The sequence below is a fragment of the Cheilinus undulatus genome, linkage group 12 (genome assembly GCF_018320785.1).
Source record: "Cheilinus undulatus linkage group 12, ASM1832078v1, whole genome shotgun sequence".
In the NCBI taxonomy this organism is placed as follows: domain Eukaryota; kingdom Metazoa; phylum Chordata; class Actinopteri; order Labriformes; family Labridae; genus Cheilinus; species Cheilinus undulatus.
Genome location: NC_054876.1, coordinates 9,067,194 through 9,085,514, shown reverse-complemented (window position 1 = coordinate 9,085,514; position 18,321 = coordinate 9,067,194). Strand labels below are relative to the sequence as shown.

Here is an 18,321-nt window from a genome sequence, read left to right as displayed (position 1 = left end):
TTGTTGAGGGTGTCAATGAGTGCCTTCTGACATTTGTCAAGTCAGCAGTCTTCCCCATGATTGTGGTTGTGTGAACTGAACCAGAGCGAGATATTTTTTGCAAAAATGTTTTCACAATATTAAAATATTTTGAGATAGTGGATTTTGTTAGCTTTAAGTTCAAGATCATCAAGGTTAAAACAAAAAGGTCTTGAAATCATTCACTTTGTAATGGTAATTCTATAACATATGGAAGTTTAACTTCTGGAATTAAATTGCAGCAAAAAATAAACTTTTTCATGATATTCTAATCTTCTGAGATGCACCTGTCCTGGGTGTACCCTGCCTCTCATCCAATGATGGCTGGGATTGGCTCAGTCCCCTGCAACCCTAAACAGGATAAATAGTATAGATAGTGGCTGAATGGATGAAAATACTGTTAGCTTCCAGCTCTGCAGACAACTTGTGAATTGAATAACTTACTTTTTTGTTGTTTTATTCAGCTGAGATCTGTCCCAGATTCTTTACATCCTCTGTCTGAAACAACTTCTTCGAGTATGAAGTTTATTTTGTCAGCAGTAAAAAACACAAGACAAACCACAGTCTGATTCTGTTTAATCCCACTTTTATTGAACACATTGTAAAAATCCAAAGCGTCCTAAAATGAACACTGCTCTCTCTTGAATGCATCACGCTGAATTTCACTTCCTGATATCAGACTGGACGTTTGACTCCCTCTGATCCCAGATGAGACATTTCATTATAACAAAATAAAAAAATGAAAATCATCCACAAAAAAAAAAAAACCCAAAACAAAATCTCTTGGATGCAAATTTCTTCCCCCAGAACAGAAGTATAAAAAGTACTCTTCTTTTTTTCCCACTCATCTGCAGACCACAGGGGAAGGTGTTCAGTGCTGTGCGCTAAAAGGCTCCTCTCACTGCAGTCTGAAGCTTTTATGTCCTCGACAGACCCCGGTTGTCCAGATCTTTGACCTGAAACATCAAACACAAGTTTAGTTATGGCTAGGGCTGGGCGATTTACAGGCAATTATTTCATGCCTAAAGAAAGCTATAAATAAATGATCCAAATTAAGTTTTGTTTTCATTCAGACAATAATATTTAACATAGTTAAACTGAATTTCTCTTTAGGGGTTAACATGACAGCCGTAAACAATATAATTTGGCCTTCTCGACAATAAAACTTCTTTAATGTCAAAGTGAAAACAGATTTCTACGTCATTTCAACTGAACAAAAGTATGCAACATAAAATAAGTGACTGCATAAATATTAACCACCTTCAACTCAGTATTTAGTAGAGTCACCTTTGGCAGCAATCACAGCACTGAGTCTGTGTGGATAGGTCTAGATCAGACTTGCAAATCAGGCAGTGCAATTTTACTCCATTCTTCTTTGCTAAACTGCTCAAGCTCTGTCAAGTTGTACAGGGATTGGGCATGAAAAGACCTTTTCAAATCCAACCACAAATTCTCTATTGGATTGAGCTTTGACTCGGCCACTCCAGAATATTCCCCCTGTAGTCTTTAAACCATTTCTGTGTAGCTTTCTCTGTATGCTTCGGCTGTAGTTCTCTTGCAGATTGAATCAGATTGTCCTTCGGGATTTTCCTATATTTTGCCGCATTAATTTTACCCTCTGCCTTTAAAAGCCTTCCAGGGCCGGCTGCCAAGAAGCATCCCCACAGCATGATGTTGCCACCACCATGCTCCACAGTGGGGATGGTGTGTTTGTTTGCCTGTTCACACTGCAGTCAACTTCCAATAGATCAGATACGTATCTGATTGTGAACCGCATACAAAAGTGGCATGAATCTGATTTGAAAAAGGTCAGATTCAGTGTGACTTGTGCTGTTCACACAGTCAGAAAAAAAAACAGATACGAGTTAAATGTGAGCAAAAAAAAATCAGATTCAGGTCACTTTTGACTGTGAACGTAGCCATAGTGTCTTTTCTGATGGCCCAAAAACACCATTTTGGTCTCATCAGACCAAAGAATTTACTCCCACATGGCTTTTGGGGAACTCTAGTCCAGATTTAATCTGAGTTTTCTTCAATAGTGGTTTTCTCTTTGCCACTCTCCGATAAAGCTTTGACTGATGAAGAACCTGATGAACAGTTGTTGTAAGCAGAATCTCTCCCATCTCAGCTGCTGGAGCTTGTAACTCCGTCAGAGTCTCCTTCTTGCACAATCACTTAATCTGTGAGGATGGCCTGATCTAGGCAGATTACACATGTGCCATTTTCCTTCCATTTCTTGATGATGGAATTAACTGAACTCTTGGGGAAGTTCAGTGCCTTGGAAATGTTTTTGTATCAATCCCTTGACTTATACTTGTCAATAATCTTTTTTCTGAGTTGCCTGGAGTGTTCTTTTGTCTTCATGGTGTAATGGTAGCTAGGAATACTAATTAACCAATGATTGGACCTTCCAGACACAGGTGTCTTTATACTACAATCACTTGAGACACATTCACTGCACTCAAGAGATCCCTGTTTCACTAATTGTGAGACTTCTAGCACCAACTGGCTGGACCTCTGTTGAATTAGGTCAGCCACTTTAAAGAGGGTGAATATTCATGCACTTATTTGACATTACTTTGTAGAAATCCGTTTCGATTTTTTGTGTCTAAAAAGCAAAATTATATTGACCATGACTGATTTCCTCTTCACTTGTATAGTGCCAACTCTTAACCAAATTCATTTTAAGACACTTTACAAAGAGGGCAGGCCTAGACCATACTCTCTGTAGTGGCCTTTTATAAAATCAATACAAGGGTAAAACATCCTAGGGGGTGAATACCTTGTATAAGAACTGTATTGTGCTTAAATTTAAATTTGAATCAGTTGCTCAGTCTTAATCAATACCAATGAAACACTGGAGAGTTTCATATGAGTTTACCTTGTATATCCTAACTAGCCAGTGCTCTGTAGTGTAGGCCTCCTCCAACACATCCAGTTCAAAATCTTTGTTCCCGATCTCAGCGTTCCTCACTCTGTCGTAACCAGGCGGGCGCTCTGCAGAAAACATCATTCAGATCATCAGAACAGATATAATAAGAGAAGACTTATGTTTTTTTGTGAACAGCTGTCTAACTTTGAGTTAAGTACCTAATATATTAAATTAGGAGCTGAGAAAGCAAAGCATCCTGAGCAGTTCTTTTAAAAAAAATCCCCACAGTTACATATTCACACATCTCCTCTGGTTGGATAAGATAAAAAGACACATCCTACAGGGTTGCATTTACTCACTGGCCTCTGTGTAGACCTGTCCGAAGCGGTAGTAGCACATCTTGTACATGAGGCAGTTGAGCAGTACAGGCGAGCCCTCGCGGTCCACTCTGAACTCTCCGGTGGGGGTGTAGTAGTCGTGCTCTTTGATGTGTTTACCCGTGTCTGTGCTTCCTCCAATACGAACCATCCACAGGAACTTATTTATGTCTGTGAGGCAGATGGAGCGTTCAGGAAAAGGAGTGGTGTTAAAAATGTCATACATTTGGTAATCTAGCGACAGATTTACTTCATTCATTTGTAAAATAATTCCCATTAACAGAAAGCCTTTTGGTATGCTGGCATGTCCAAGGCAGTCAGCTCTAACTTAAACTGAGCAGCAGAAAGGAGAAGTAAGGTGATTTCTTTTAAGAGGTTGACAACTTTGTTCCTGATATCCACCTTAAATCCACTTCTCTTGTGTGGGAAGGATTATCCAGATTTTAAGATCAAAAGTATCCAAATCCTGCTTAAAGTTTTAACGTCAAACTCTGAGTCTGATCCAGATAAAAACCAAGTTGATGAAGTGATAATCTGTTTGTTCAAACTTTACAACTTTTAGCTGTTAAGGGATGTGTTCCAGTCCCATGACAAAGGAACAACCATGCTCAGACTGTTAAATCTGCTGTCTGCAGTGGGAATGAGTGCAGACATGCAGGTTTAAAGCCAACATGCAATACTGGGATGTAAGAGACGTACCATCTGATGAATATCCTGTCAGCCCTCCAAAGATGACAAGGACATAACTGACATCCAGCTCCCTCATGATTTCGTAGGCTCGCTCCTCTGTGGACGCCATCGCCTGTAGAGCGAACAAACAGCTCAGCCATCACAGCAACACTTAAAACACATCATCAGCTGAGAGGTTACCCAACTCACCTGTCCAACTCTGGAGATGTGCGTGTTGTTCCACGTGTTGTTATCCACTAGAATCGTTCGATTCGCCATCGCTGTTATCTGATAGCCGTAATCCCACCACGACATGACTTTGGCATCCTGAAAGCACAAAATTTATCCACAAATACAGCATGAAAGTCTGTTAATCTTGTCTTTAAAAATGTTTCATACTAATTAAATGCACAGCATGTAAATTCTACCACCAGGGGGCTCTAAATCAAAAGAAGACGAGTAGAAACATGCTGCTCCATTCTGCCCATCTTCACTGTATACTCTATGTTTGGAATTCAGGACTATTCAACAAAAATGGTACTCCAGAAGGTGTTTACCCAATGTTTGGTTTTACTGATGTATTTCACACAATGAGGGAGAAAAGCTGTTAGAAGTGGAATTTTCGATTTGTGCTGTGAGGTGCTCTCATAGTATTCTAAGATAACTTTAACTGCTTTTCTCCTTTGTTATAAGATATTAATCCATGCAACCAAAACATCAGTTTCCTGTAAATAGATAAATGGAGTGCTGCTTTTGTTGAACAGTTTTCAATTCCAAACAAGTACCACTTTTAAGATATTTGTTGAGAACTTCCACTTAAGTTTAAGTAATTTTCTTGAAATGCTGGAAGAATTTGTAATGAAATTTTTACCAATATTTTGGGAATTTTCTTATAAATTGTATGTTATTTTCATGGAAATTTTTTGGATATGTTTGCTAATTTTCAAAATTTGACTGGAATTTTTGGGAGAAAGTTGCTTCGAAATTTAAGGGTGTTTTCATGGAAATGTGTTTGGATGTTTGGGGGAATATTTAACAGAAATCTGCGAAATTTACTTGTAAATTTTGGGGAATTTGGAGCAGGGGTTTCCTTTGGTATTTACAATAATTTTCATGTAAATTTCAGGGATTTTTTGGGGATGTTTAGGGTAACTGTCCATTTTTCATTGAACTTTAGGGAACATATTTGTACATTCTAGTGAATTTGAGGGAAATTTTAGGGTGACTTTGCTTTGAAATTTTGTGGAATTTGCTTGAAAATTTTCAGGAATTTATATGGCATTTTTCAGAAAATTTTAAATAGAATGCTTGGGCTTTATGATAAAGTTTTACTGAAACATTTGGGTAAAAACGCATTGGGCTATTTAATTCAATATTTTAGATCAAATGTTTTAGAATTTTCACAAAAATTTAGACAACAAGTGGAAATTTAGACAAGTGGATTTTGGCCACAGTCGAAACATTTGCGCTAAAACCCATCCAGTGCTGTATTTACTGCAGAAACAAAACTATCAGAAGATTTACAGACATTTTTTTGGTAAAAACTGCTTCCTGTTCAAAGAAAAGGCCGTGCTTTTAAACTTCTCAGATCCTACTAAACCTGAACAAGTGGGGGGAACTAAAAGATTCATTCCAAACAAAAGCTTAGGTCTAAGGAGGTTAACGCTAGTAGATATGCAGACTACACATGGCAAAATTTTATTTATTTAAACTTTATTTAACCAGGTTAGTCCTGTTGAGATCAGAGATTGCTTTTCAAGGGAGCGAACCGATGGTAATTATTAGACAGGTGGACAGTTTAAACGTTTCTCCTTCTGCTGATTTCTAAAAACAGCAGCCTACAGACTCAGGCAAATAATATTCCAGATTTTACAGTACAAGTAACACAGGACTAGTTATTTTAAATTAATATACCTATATCTGTGTAATTTCTATATATTCAGCTCTGAGTCCATTTTTTTCTATGTATAACTGACCTCAGGTGTGTTGTGGCGAAGCCAGTAGTAAGCCTCTCTGAAGTCATCAAAGATGATGCGGCTGCCGTCACCTCCTCTAGCTGACAGGACGATAGAAGGGGAGGAGTAAGCCTCACTGGTCACCCAGGTCGAGTGGAAGGTGTATGTGATGAGGAAGAAGGCCATGACCAGAATCATACCGCTGGCAACCTGGTGAAGAACATGCAACCCAGGGTGTGAGATTAACACTTCAGTCTCTGTGATCATCAATCATTCCTTTGATTCTGATAGCTGGAATTCAGGAAGGTTAATAAAAAATCTAATGTTCCTTATCAACAAGGAATGTCATTGAATTTTATCAGTGAGCGTTCACAACTGCACCTTCATAGAGGAATATCAGTACAATCACATGAATTATATCAAAGTATCCAAGTATTCTCCTCTGACTGATAATTTACTATGCTAACTCTTGTTTTTCCAGCAGACAACACTGCCCCCTAACAGCCCCCCGACCAGGCCTCTCAGCCCTCCTACCTCGTTCTTGATGGGGTAGGTGGAGTCCTGCTGCTTCTTGCTCTTCTTGTCTGGCCGGCTGACGTCCAAATTTTTCATGTAGGTGGTTAACACCTGAGACACACCGATGCCTGACAGGATGCACATGACAGGAGCCAGAACCAACATGAGACGCACCTGAAGAAGCAGAAAAAGTCACTGATATTAATTCAAAAGTTCAAGTACAGTTTCTATAGACATTCTCCCCCCCTCAGGTTCAGTAAAGGTTTGATTGTACGCACCATGACAGCAGAGAAGTACATGCTGGTGACTCCGTACATGATGATGAAGATCCTGGCGTCTGACAGGTTGTTGAAACAGTAGTAGAGACCCACTGGAAGGGAAGAGAAGCTGCCAGTCAGTCAAACTGAAACGCATATGCAGGGAGATGTGCTTAAAGATTCCTTGTTACTCTGCATTTCTCTGAGTGTTCACCTGGAAACATGAAGACCAGCAGCTGCAGATCAAAGTAGTATGAGGACCAAGTGGTGGGCTGATGCTCAGAGACAGAGGCGATGATGGGGATATTGTTCTTGGCATAGGAGGGATCCAGCAGAGAGTAGAAACGACCCGTCCATGGAGAGATCTTACCTGAAGGAAAATTAATTTTTAGTCAGTCACTGTCAAAAAAAAAAAAAGAAATCAATCTCTAACATTTCCGACAAACAGAAAGAGATGCAGTGAATCAGGTTAAAACTTTTACATGTGCTAGGTTTTAACCACATAATTTTTTGGGCCGTCTTGTAAACCATCTTACCTGTCAGCATGAGAACGGTGCCCACAGACAGCAGAACGAAGCCCACCAGGGAGATGACGCTCTTGAACAGCACTTCAAACTGCTGGGCGTTAAGTTTGCTGCGCAGGTAGTCGACGAAGGCATGAATCTGACACAAGCCAAACATCCCGAAGGCTGCCATGTGCTCTGAGGACTGCACCGGCTGGTAGATAAGGAGAGACACATGGATATTGACTGAGTGCAACTGAAACAATAAAAGCTGCTTTTCCTTGACAAGTCAGTTTTGTTTTCTTTTGTCTTAAACTGAGCTCAGACTGTACGTTTATTTTGTCAGTTCTGGTGGTCACTGTGTCAGATTAGGTGATCAAAGAGTCTTAATTGGTGCTGAGGCTTGACCAACATGACATGACAGACTACACAGAAATATGCGATTAATCACTGTGGCCAAAATTATGATGTAGGGAGGCAGGAGGGCAGTGCTAGACTACAACAGAAGGAGAGTGTAAATAAACACACTGTTTTACTATACTATAGTGCAAGGGCCATCAGCTATATTTGTATAATGGCCAGTTTTTCCCTTGATGGACGGTTTGGGAACTGGACTTTCAAATAAACAAAACACAGAGACATTTTGGTCTGATTATTATTTTGAAAAAATATACCTTGTGAATATTATCAATTAAGAATGAACTGATAGGGGTGTTTATCATGCATCTTGCCATTAGGGGCTGGCAGGTAGATTTTAGGGGTGTAACGGTATTTGTATTCATCCCGCACCGTCACGATATGGCCGTCACGGTTTGGTGCACACAGTAATACGACGAATACGTCTGAGTGAGTATTAAAAATAAGTCTGTTCTCACTTTAATTAGGGTGGTGGCAATGAGCCTAAAAACTGCCAGCAACCGTCATTATAGAAGAAGGAGCAGTTACAAAAACAAACAAAGAAGAGTGATGGCGCGTGTGGAGTTAGAAGAGTCGCCGGTTTCATTTAAATCACCCTTATAGCAACGGTGCTCCGGCTCTGTGAATCAAATTAACTTCACCTTCAGCTATTTGCCTCGGAGGAGCGAGAGAGGGACTTTGCAGTTGTGTCACAAGTTATCCTCAGATTTCACACGGCTTTAACCTCCTTATCCTCTAAGATGGGCTGTGAAAAGTTCTTCCAAACTTTGTAGTAGGTCCCATTGGTTAAAAAAGTAGTCCAGTACCGAAGTCCGTGTTGAAATTGGCAAAAAAGACGCTTATTTGCATACTTCACAAGCTAACTTGCGGTTCTGTGATGATGCGTTTAAGTTAGCTGGGAAATATTAGTGTTTAAAGAATGGGTATAAATATGTCAGTATATCAATGAAAATAACCTAGTTATTCAAAATGTATTTATCTATTAATATTTGTAATCACTGAAGAACTTTTGGAGGGAGGTCAGCATTATTTATAATTTAAATGTAGTGTATTCAGCCTATTTAATTTTAAAAATTAAAATTAAATTGTATTTATCCGCTTCAATCACCGTACCGAAAACGTACCGAACTGTGACTTCAAAACCGAGGTACATACCAAACCGAAATTTTTCTGTACTGTTACACCCCTAGTAGATTTCTGTAAAATGGATCAATTAAACCAATCTGGACATTTTTTTTTCCAATCTTAACTGTTCCTCAAATCAACATTTTTTCCTACTGGATATTTCTGAATTTGTAACTGCTATGACTGATAAACAACACTGACATCATAGAGAAATTCTTGGAAAGAAGCACAAAAATCAAACATGCAGGACTTTCAGTTAGGAGGTTGTTAGGTTTCACAGGCATGTTTTTGATTGTCATTCACTATGACACACCACACGAGATGAAATGACAAATTTTCAGTGCCAATGGGTCCTGAAACCCTACAATTGTCAGATCAGGCTATAATCATGCTGCAAATGTGTTGTCTGACATCAGCTTTGGATGCTATCTTAACACTGGCAATTCGAACAAGAGATGGTATTTTTCCATGACACTTCATCTGAAAAGTTCTCTCCCAAAGTCCAGGGTAAGAGCAAATCATGTCATGTATTAAATAATCAATGAATAAACTGGTTGATGAGACGGGGGAAACCAATTTACCAGTAAAAAAATGCACCATCATTACCCCAAGTAATCAATATTCCCACGGTAGCTATGTTCCTGTGATGCCATTCCCAGGGTGGGAAGTTAAATGTTATATTGCCATCTTTTTTTAATCTCAGGTTGTCTTTCATATAACTGCAAAGATTCCAACAACTGATTTTGGTTTTTTTTCCAAATGAAAATTATTGACTAAGACAGTCCATACTGGAGTTTCAGAGAGATCATGAAACGTTTCATCTTAAAAAACAACTTGGTCAACTAAAATTATGACTAAAATTGTTCATCTAGTTCATAAAATTGTTCTCTAAACTATAAGCATGTCTGGAGATTTCTGTTCTCTTTAAAAATGTTCATCAACAGCTATTTTTCCATGAGAATGACTGGCCAAAAATAGGCCCCCGATGACTAAATCTGACTAAAAGTAAGTTTAGTGTTTGTTAGGATGACTAAACCTAGCCTAAAATGTAATTTGGTTTACTCTGAACACTCAAAATCCATAATATTTCTCCACTGAATCTGGATTTATACTATCCCTCAGCTGTAGAAAGCAGGAATCCCAGGTTTGGTAACATGCAAAGAAAGAACACACTAGGGCTGAGCAGTTTTGGAAAATAATCTAATTCTGATTATTTTTTCCAATATCGCAATTTGATATTCAATTATCTTTTTTAGTTCCTCATCTTGTGTATCAACCAACACAAGCACTAAATCATTCTTTATTTTAACCAACAAAATATTAAACAGATTAAACTAAGGCTGAACTTTTCAAAAAATAAATTTAATTGCACTTATTTAAACTCATACTGCAAATTCGATATGATTTGTTGTGAAGAAAGAAATGATCATTTTTGCTGTTATCAATTCAATGAAGAAAAAAAATTGATAAAATTTGGGGAAAATAGGATTTTTTATAAACTATTCAAGAATCTAAATCTAAATTTCTATTAATTGCCCAGCCCTAAAACAGACCATCATAATTTGGTACCAGATTCAGGCAAGAGAATAAATGCTTGGACTTACAGTGGAGACTAAAATATGAGGACTTTATTGACAAAAACTACACTAAAATGTTTTTGAGTTTTCGTTGACTTAAACTATAAAGAGAAGAAATTACTACAATTTGACTAAGACTAAAAGGCATTTAATCTAAAGACTAAGACTGAGACTAAAAGTAAAAATAGCTGTCAAAATTAACACTGCGATAAGACCAATAAGATCAAAGCTAGCATGAGCTGCAGCCTTGTCCTAAATTTTAATTTATATTTAAAGAATAACAGACACAAATGATAAGGCTTGCATTAACGAGATATGAATGTATATATTTTTAGAATATTTATCTAACCCTAAAGTAAACTCAGTAAATGCATTTGAGTTTGTAACATAACATTAGCTGTGCTGATCTGTACTTGAGCTCCACAATCCAGTAGTATTATAATACTGTACTGTAAACAGTGTATTTAATGCAAGTTAATTTAAGGCTATCATCAAGTTACGTGATTCTCAAATGGTCAGCTGATAAAAAATGTTTTATTCTTGTGCAAATATTAAAAATATTGCCCATTTGTTTGACTACTGGTTGTACCTATGATACAGTCGAGTGAAATAACACCGGGTCTTAAAGACAGAGCTTCACAGGTATAATACATTTGTTCAAAATGAACTTTAATATATTTTACTAATAAGTCTTTCCAATCAAATCTGTAACAAAAGTACACTTTGATTATGAAGTGTCTGAAAGCTTATGGTAGCTTTGATCTGATGGTGTAAACTGTGCCAGGTACATAGCTGCACAGACAAGTGCCATATTTTAACAACTTTTCAACAGATACAGAGACATACTGTTAAGCAAAAGCCTTGACCCACACAGGTTTAATTGAAAAGACTGCTCCATTAAAAGCCATAAGTGACCATCAAAGGTGGGCAGCACTACCTGCAGGCTGTAGCTCTGCACTTCACAACTATCACAACATGAAGGCTGAGAGGCTGATTATCAAACTGGTAGGACTGCAAACTCCACTTGGCAAAAAAAAAAAAAAAAAAGAAAAAAAAAAAAAGGATGAACTATGAGAGCTAAAAAGCTGCACAGAATCTGAATGATGCAGACTTTGCAAAACACAATCAGAATGACAGTTCAAACCTTTTCCTCTGGGAGACCCCCCAAAAACAGACTGTCTTTTACACCAGAGAAACTTAAATTCTGTTTCTTTTTTCAGCTTACCTGGAATCCAACAAAAGAGATCTGCATGGAGAGGATAGTTCCCAGGCAGTAGACTGTGCAGTAAGCCACATAGATGCGGTGAGAAAACCGTCCTGTGAGCATCAGAACCAGGACATGGAGGGGGATCAGGTTGATCAGAAACACATAGCCACCCCAGGAGGAAACCTGCAGACACATTAAACATTTAATAAATACTCTATAATCTTTAAGAACTCAAGTAACTCAGTAAAAGATGCCACTTTAAGGTCTCCTCACCATGTAGAAGTAGGCCAGAGCACACATCGACGCCCAGTAAACCGACCCTGTTTTTACCGCCTTGATCCACATGTAGTAAGTGAGCAGCATGCAGAAGATGGCAATACCTGAGTGAGACAGCACAGAGGGTTTCATTTAGAAAATATTTATTACTGTATTATTTAAATGACAGCGTAATGTATGTCATGAGTATACCTTCATTATCATAAGAGCCAGCGACTGATCGAGAGATGTAGCCAGGCACCACTGCGATCATGGCAGCAGCCAGGAGACCAGCACCTGCATCCTAAACACACAAAAAGACGAGTTACAGTCAAAATATGTACACTTCATGTTAGTGGACAACATGCAAAACTTATACACAACATTCAACAGAAACAAGTCTTTTTACACTGGCCACATACTCTTTTAAAGCTGCTTAGAGGATCTTGAGAGGCACTCCAAATGAATTCCTAATGAAATTTGTGATTTAATGCCCTCTGAGGCTCTCAAATCTGGATTGCCTGATATTGTTTCTTAGGGCTGATACTCATACCAACTATTAGTAGTTCATGAGACCGACACCTGATGTTGGAATAAAGATGTGTCAGTGGATGGATGTAGCAGCAGGTTGTAGTCAGTGTGGCATTAAAAATAAAGCAAATTCAGTCACATTTGATACATCTCTGCAAGGAACAGCTGCAGTGCATGCATACAAAAGTATACTCCTAAAGTAGGAAACTTACTCCCTGGAGTGCCCCTCTAAAGAAATAAAATAGCTCTGCATTTCTAAGAGTTTCTAAACTCAAATAAGACATGCTTTACCTTCAGCTCCTTAGTGAAGTGGTACGTGACGATGGCGGTGAAGGAAGAGAACAAAGGAGCCAAGAAGACACAGACGTTACGGATGTCGATGGTGATGTGGAAAAAATGTAGGACATGGTACAGGACAGCAGAGGTAATCATCAGTCCTGGAAGAAAGAACAAGTCAGTCAGATTTTATAAAGCACCACAGCGCAAAAAATGTCCTCAATGTCTCCTTGCAAACAGAATAGGTTAATAGTCTCTGCAGTTCTATTTAAACAAGGGGTGTTAAACTAATATTTGCACTACTGCCAACAAAAGCAGGCAGTAAGGACCTCATTGACTACTCTCTTATGATCATGACACATCAACTTAACTGCTCATCTTGCATCCTGAAATTAAAAACAAAAACAGCAAACATGTCATGAGCACTCAAACTGATTCCTACCTGGATAAATGGTTCCTCCAATGATCCTCCCCAGAGGATACCATGCCCTGTCATCAAACCAGTTATGAAACTTATAAAATCCTTCTTCTGCCAGGAAGCGGGTGGTACGGTAGTTGAAGTACCTGCAGGTGAGATGAAAGTGATGTAAGATATTTTGTAACTGAGCACATATATTCAAAATCTTTGAAAAGCAGTAGAAGTAGAACTTACGGATCAAACTCATGGATGACACTTTCAAACCTCAAGACGGAAAAGAGTCTGGTGGAGAATGCTAAGGAGAGAAAAAGGGTACAGAAGGTCACAGACCAATGTGGTACCTCTGTGATTTCTATTAGGAACACAATGTTATGTGAAGTAGGCTTTAGGAATGCTCTATTATGGCAAATATGATAATCAATTTGAGTGATATGATGTAGTTACTCATTAATCTTGCAACATCTACATTAGTTAAACTTTTACACCTTATCTCTTTAACAATATGAACACATTAACATTACTTATTTATAAAAAATAAATAAATGAAATATGTTTTTATGGTATCGTGATGAATTCATGTGGCTTAAATATAGAAAAAAAACATTAATAAACATGACAAAACCTAGGGACAAAAAAACTGCAATCAAGAGTACAGCACAGTAATTGTATAACCTGAACTATCTTGTTTTCATGATCATGGGAAATGAAAATCAAAACTGAAATTGAGACGTAAAGTATAATTTCCCATTTTTTTAATCATTTTAAGATACTAGTAAAAGTTAAACACTTTCCATACCTGTTTCGATACTATGCAGGAAAGATGAAATCAAAAAATAAGAGACTCAGGCAACCAGTAATTTCTGTCTTTTAACTACAATAAAAAGCCATCAAGCTTTGCATGCTATTTATTTGCACAAATATATTGGCAAGTGTGCAATTTAGACAGTGTCATTCTTGTTCTCTCCGCTTGAAAGAGATGTAAAAGTAAGGACCTGAAGAGCATCAGTGTTTGCAGAAAGGTTTATACAGACCACCCCTGCTCTCTCTTAAGTCTACAGCAGCTCTTCAGAAAATGACTGGTGCTCTGTAGTGTTTAAGGTGTCAGTACTTTTCAAAACTACTGATGATTGAATAGCCTAATTTTAAGATGGATTCATGGCTAGGACAGTCTTATTCTTATGTATTTCTGTTCTCTAGCCTTCCGTATCTCCTCTCAATCCCCTTTTTACTCAAGCACAGCTTCAGCAGATGGCTGATCAACATGAGTCTGTTCAAAGTTTCTGCCCCATAAAGGGAAGTTTTACCTTGCCACTGAAACTTTGTTAAATGTTGCTTTTAAATGTTGACTGCAATCATTTTAAATCATGTGTTATCAAAATCTTGACATCCCTAACATGTAGAGAGTAGCGTAGGGGGGAAAGAACTCACAGAGGACAGCAGCCATAGACAGGATGAGCAGCTTCAGCAGCGTGTCCTGTTTCTCATAGGACAACCGCAAGAAGCCCAGCTTGGTCATTTTGGCGAGGTTAGGGACAGCTCACCGTACTACCTGATGGGAGGAAGACAAGCATATTAACATCATACAAAAAACATTACCTTTTACAAGTAAGAGTATTTCTGCACATGTCAGCACACTCTGTAAACCCTTGGTTTTACAAGTGACTGACAGTAGGATGTTTTAGAACTACTTCGGCATCTACAACACATGGTCAGCACAAGAATAGACGGACCTTTTTCTTTACAGGGCTCACCAGAATCAACACAAACTATGATGTCTAGTGAGCATGTTGGTCTGCTTGGCTCTGCTCATAATGTCAGCTGTAATAAGCAGAAAGCTGGGATTCAGTTCATACTGTTTACTAGGGCTGGGAAATTAACAAAAATTTGATTAAATTGCAATATAGCCTGGTGCAATTTTCAAATCGCCAATTTAAAGCATTTTTGCTGCAGAGATGCTATAAATTACTTACCATCCAAGTGGAAGTTTTTTAGAATAGTCAACAAAAATCCCACTTTTTTGTACATTTTTCTTTCTGAATATGAGAATGACATAAAACTGACTCCTTTCAATACAACAATCCCTATCCAATTTGCAATATGAGTCAAAATCATCACAATTAGATATTTTTCTAAATTGTTCAACCCTAGTTTTATCTAGTAGTGAGTTTGTTGTAATATAGAATGAATTATTGCTTCTGTTTGTTGTAAAGAACACAAGATCAGGAACTTAAGAAAAATTGCACATCATATCAATATTGAAAAAAATATTGTAATTACATTATCTTCCCAAATTGTTCAGCCCTACTGTTTACGGTCATAAAATCGCTCTTTCAGGTAACTTATTTACCTGTCAAAGTGGCTGGTAGGTTGAGTAAATTCACCAGACACTGCTCAAAAATACCCGCCGGTTTTAAAATAGGTCTGAAGCAAAGTTTCTAGACTGCATCCAAAATTTGCAGCTGCACTGCAATTCATTAAAAATAAGTCTCTTTAATCTAAAAATATAGCTCCAGATTCATATTCTCTTGTTTTCTTACATGAAGGAGAAATCCTGTTCTGCTTTTCACCCCCTCAGGTATCAAAATAACTATTTAGTACTTTGAGTAAACATCACATGAATCACTTTTCCTGGAGTATATTTGCAGACTAGTAACTGTCCTTCAACATGTGTAAATTTTAATTAAATTAACTGTACTTGTACTTGAGTACAATAATTCTGTACACTTTGTTTTTTAAACCTCTATTTGTATTATAATTTAATAAAAAGTTATGCATAGTAAAACTGGGAGGTTCAGATCAGCAGAAAATGAAGAAAAGTCAAACATTTTCATAGACCAGTTTCATTATAATGCATCCTGCACAAAAGTAAGATCTTCATCGTTGAGTTAAGTTTAAAACCAGCCAGGTAGTATGGAAAGACAATGAGAGTTTTCCAAGTTTTCAGAGTGAACTTCCATGTCCAGCCCAACCAGATAAGGCCACGCACTAAGATGTGGCGTCAGGAACCAGGAAGCACTCACAATGGAAAACTTCTGCAGGGATTTGAGCCAGTCATCTTCGGGTTTTGCAGGTTTTAACAACACAATAACATGATCTATTAGACTCAACACAGCTCTTGTTAATTCTCATATTTAGTGCACATACTGATGGGTAGATATCTAGCCTTGTGAGTTCTGACAGGATGCCAACCTTTCCAACAACTGATCAAGGAAATGACAAACAGCATGCTAGTCTTTATTCAAAGCTTTAAACCAACTCTTGTGCATATTTTAAATGAGTGTAGGTACAGTTACAGATGAGCCAGGCTCCTTTAGACAGTTAGCATCAAGCCGGCTGATTTTTATGCTTCCTCCATCCACTTAAAAGTATGCCAGTAACGTTAGCTAGCATGGCTAATGTGCTCTGATATATAATGAACACCGTAGCTTCGCTTATCTTCTCTCTCATTGTGAAAACCTCAGCGCCTCCTTTAAATTTTCCACCAGGACGACAGGCTTTAATTGAAAATAAAACCATTAAAACGCTAAAAGGTTTAATATGTAATGTTGAGTATGACTTACCCGCTCCGCTCCTGTTTCTCATACACTTCTAACTCACACTACCTTCACCGACGACTAGTCCCGCCTCCGTCATGTAATACAGCGCGTTTATTGGCTAAGAGTCTGTCAATAGTAATCCTCACCATACCTGATTGGTTGTTGAGCCGTCATTCAGAGTTCCTTCTCTAACTTGCCGTTGGAGTGTGTGACGTGTCCTTAGTGCAAGAAGGAAACGTATCGCCTCCTGCTGGTAGAGGTCCGTCAGTGCCGACACAAGGAAATATTTATGAAGTCTTCAGGCCGCAGAAAAATTACGGAAGGTGAAAGGGCAAGAGATCATTTTTTTCTTTTGGGGTGAACTTTTTAAAAGAAAAATAAATTTAAAAAAGGGTAAAATTCTGGGCTAAAGTCAGAATATAAAAAAGTCATATTTTTGAGTTCAAAGTCAGAATCTCAAGAAAGAGGTCAGAATTGTGAGTTTTAATTCAGAAATTCAAGAATAAAGTCATGAAAATGGGCCTAAAGTCCAAGTCTTATGAAAAAGTCAGAATTCTGAGTTTAAAAACAAAATTTAAGAAAGAAGGTCATAATTTTGACTTTAAAATCTGAAAATTGTAGAAAACCCTCCATTAGTCTGGGTTTGTAGTCAGAATAATAAGAAAATTATTATTATTATTATTATTATTATTATATTAATATATGAAAAAAGCCATAATTCTGTGTTAAAAGTCAGAATTTTAAAGAAATAAAATCCTAAATCTAGGTTTAGCATGAGAACAGAGAGAAAAAGTCATAATTCTGAGTTTAAAGTCAGAAAATATATTAAAAAGCCATTCTTCTGGATTTAAAGTCAGAACGTTACAGAAGAGTAAGAAATTGGAGTTTAAATTTAGCATGTAAGAGGAAAAAGTCACAAGTATGGGTTAAAAGTCAGAATTTCAAGAACAAAAGGGAGAAATCTGAGTTTAAAGTCCAGGGAATTAGAGGGTAAAGTCTGAATTCTGAGTTTAATATCAGAATTATAAGAAAGAAAAGTCAAAAGTCTAATTTTGAATTCAGAATTTTCAGAATAAAGGCCAGAATTGTTGAGAATTATAAGAAAAGGTCATAATTATGGGTTTTTAAGTCAGAGTATTCAGAAAAAAGAAATCTGAGTTCAAAGTTATATTTACAGGTTGGAAGTTGGAATTTGATTTTTTTTTTTTAAAGGGCAGAAATCTGGATTTTAAGTCAGAAATTTTAAAAAAAGGTCATGAATGTGAGTTTAAATTAAAGATTAAAGGTCAGGATCTCAAGAAGATGAGTAAGAAATCTGGGTTTAAAGTCAGAAAAATGGGGGGGGTCAGAATTCTTAGTTTTAATTCATATTTACAGGTTAAAAGTCAGCATTTCAAGAAAACAAGCAAGAAATCTGGGTTTTAAGTCAGACTTCTGAGTTTAAATTAGAATATATTTTGATATATTTGTATCATATATATCATATTATTTAATTTTTCCAAATAAATGCTTGAAATGGGCGCTTCCTGGTGTGTGATCTTTTCTTTACTAGTCTAGTTTATCCTTTAACTAAAATACATGCATTAAATAAGGTCAGTTAAACCTAAAACCGTCTTTTCAGGTCCACACTGAAATTAAAGTCATGTTTTACAAAATCATACAAAAAATCATTTGTACATGTTTGCACAAACTGCAGTAATGCAAAGAACTGCTGTTCTTTAAATCATATTTTGCATTTTTCCTTTCTTGCAGACATTATCTTTACAAAATAATACCGTGGTTTATTGAGGTGGTTTTGTTCTTAATAATAAA

At 37.3% G+C, this 18,321-nt stretch overlaps 1 protein-coding gene across 1 annotated transcript; it reads right to left on the bottom strand.

Annotated features, from left to right (window-relative positions):
• Positions 1-587: 587 nt before the first annotated feature.
• Positions 588-16,598, bottom strand: stt3a (STT3 oligosaccharyltransferase complex catalytic subunit A). The gene is made up of 18 exons (XM_041802212.1): positions 16,534-16,598; positions 14,402-14,522; positions 13,208-13,268; positions 12,998-13,119; positions 12,571-12,716; positions 11,962-12,052; positions 11,767-11,873; positions 11,512-11,676; positions 7,201-7,381; positions 6,879-7,034; positions 6,686-6,777; positions 6,426-6,581; positions 5,913-6,101; positions 4,147-4,263; positions 3,967-4,069; positions 3,250-3,438; positions 2,900-3,015; positions 588-974 (listed from the first exon to the last, which is right to left on the bottom strand). The coding sequence occupies exons 2-18, from the start codon at positions 14,487-14,489 to the stop codon at positions 936-938; spliced, it is 2,118 nt and encodes a 705-aa protein (XP_041658146.1). The 5' UTR covers positions 14,490-14,522; positions 16,534-16,598; the 3' UTR covers positions 588-935.
• Positions 16,599-18,321: the final 1,723 nt, after the last annotated feature.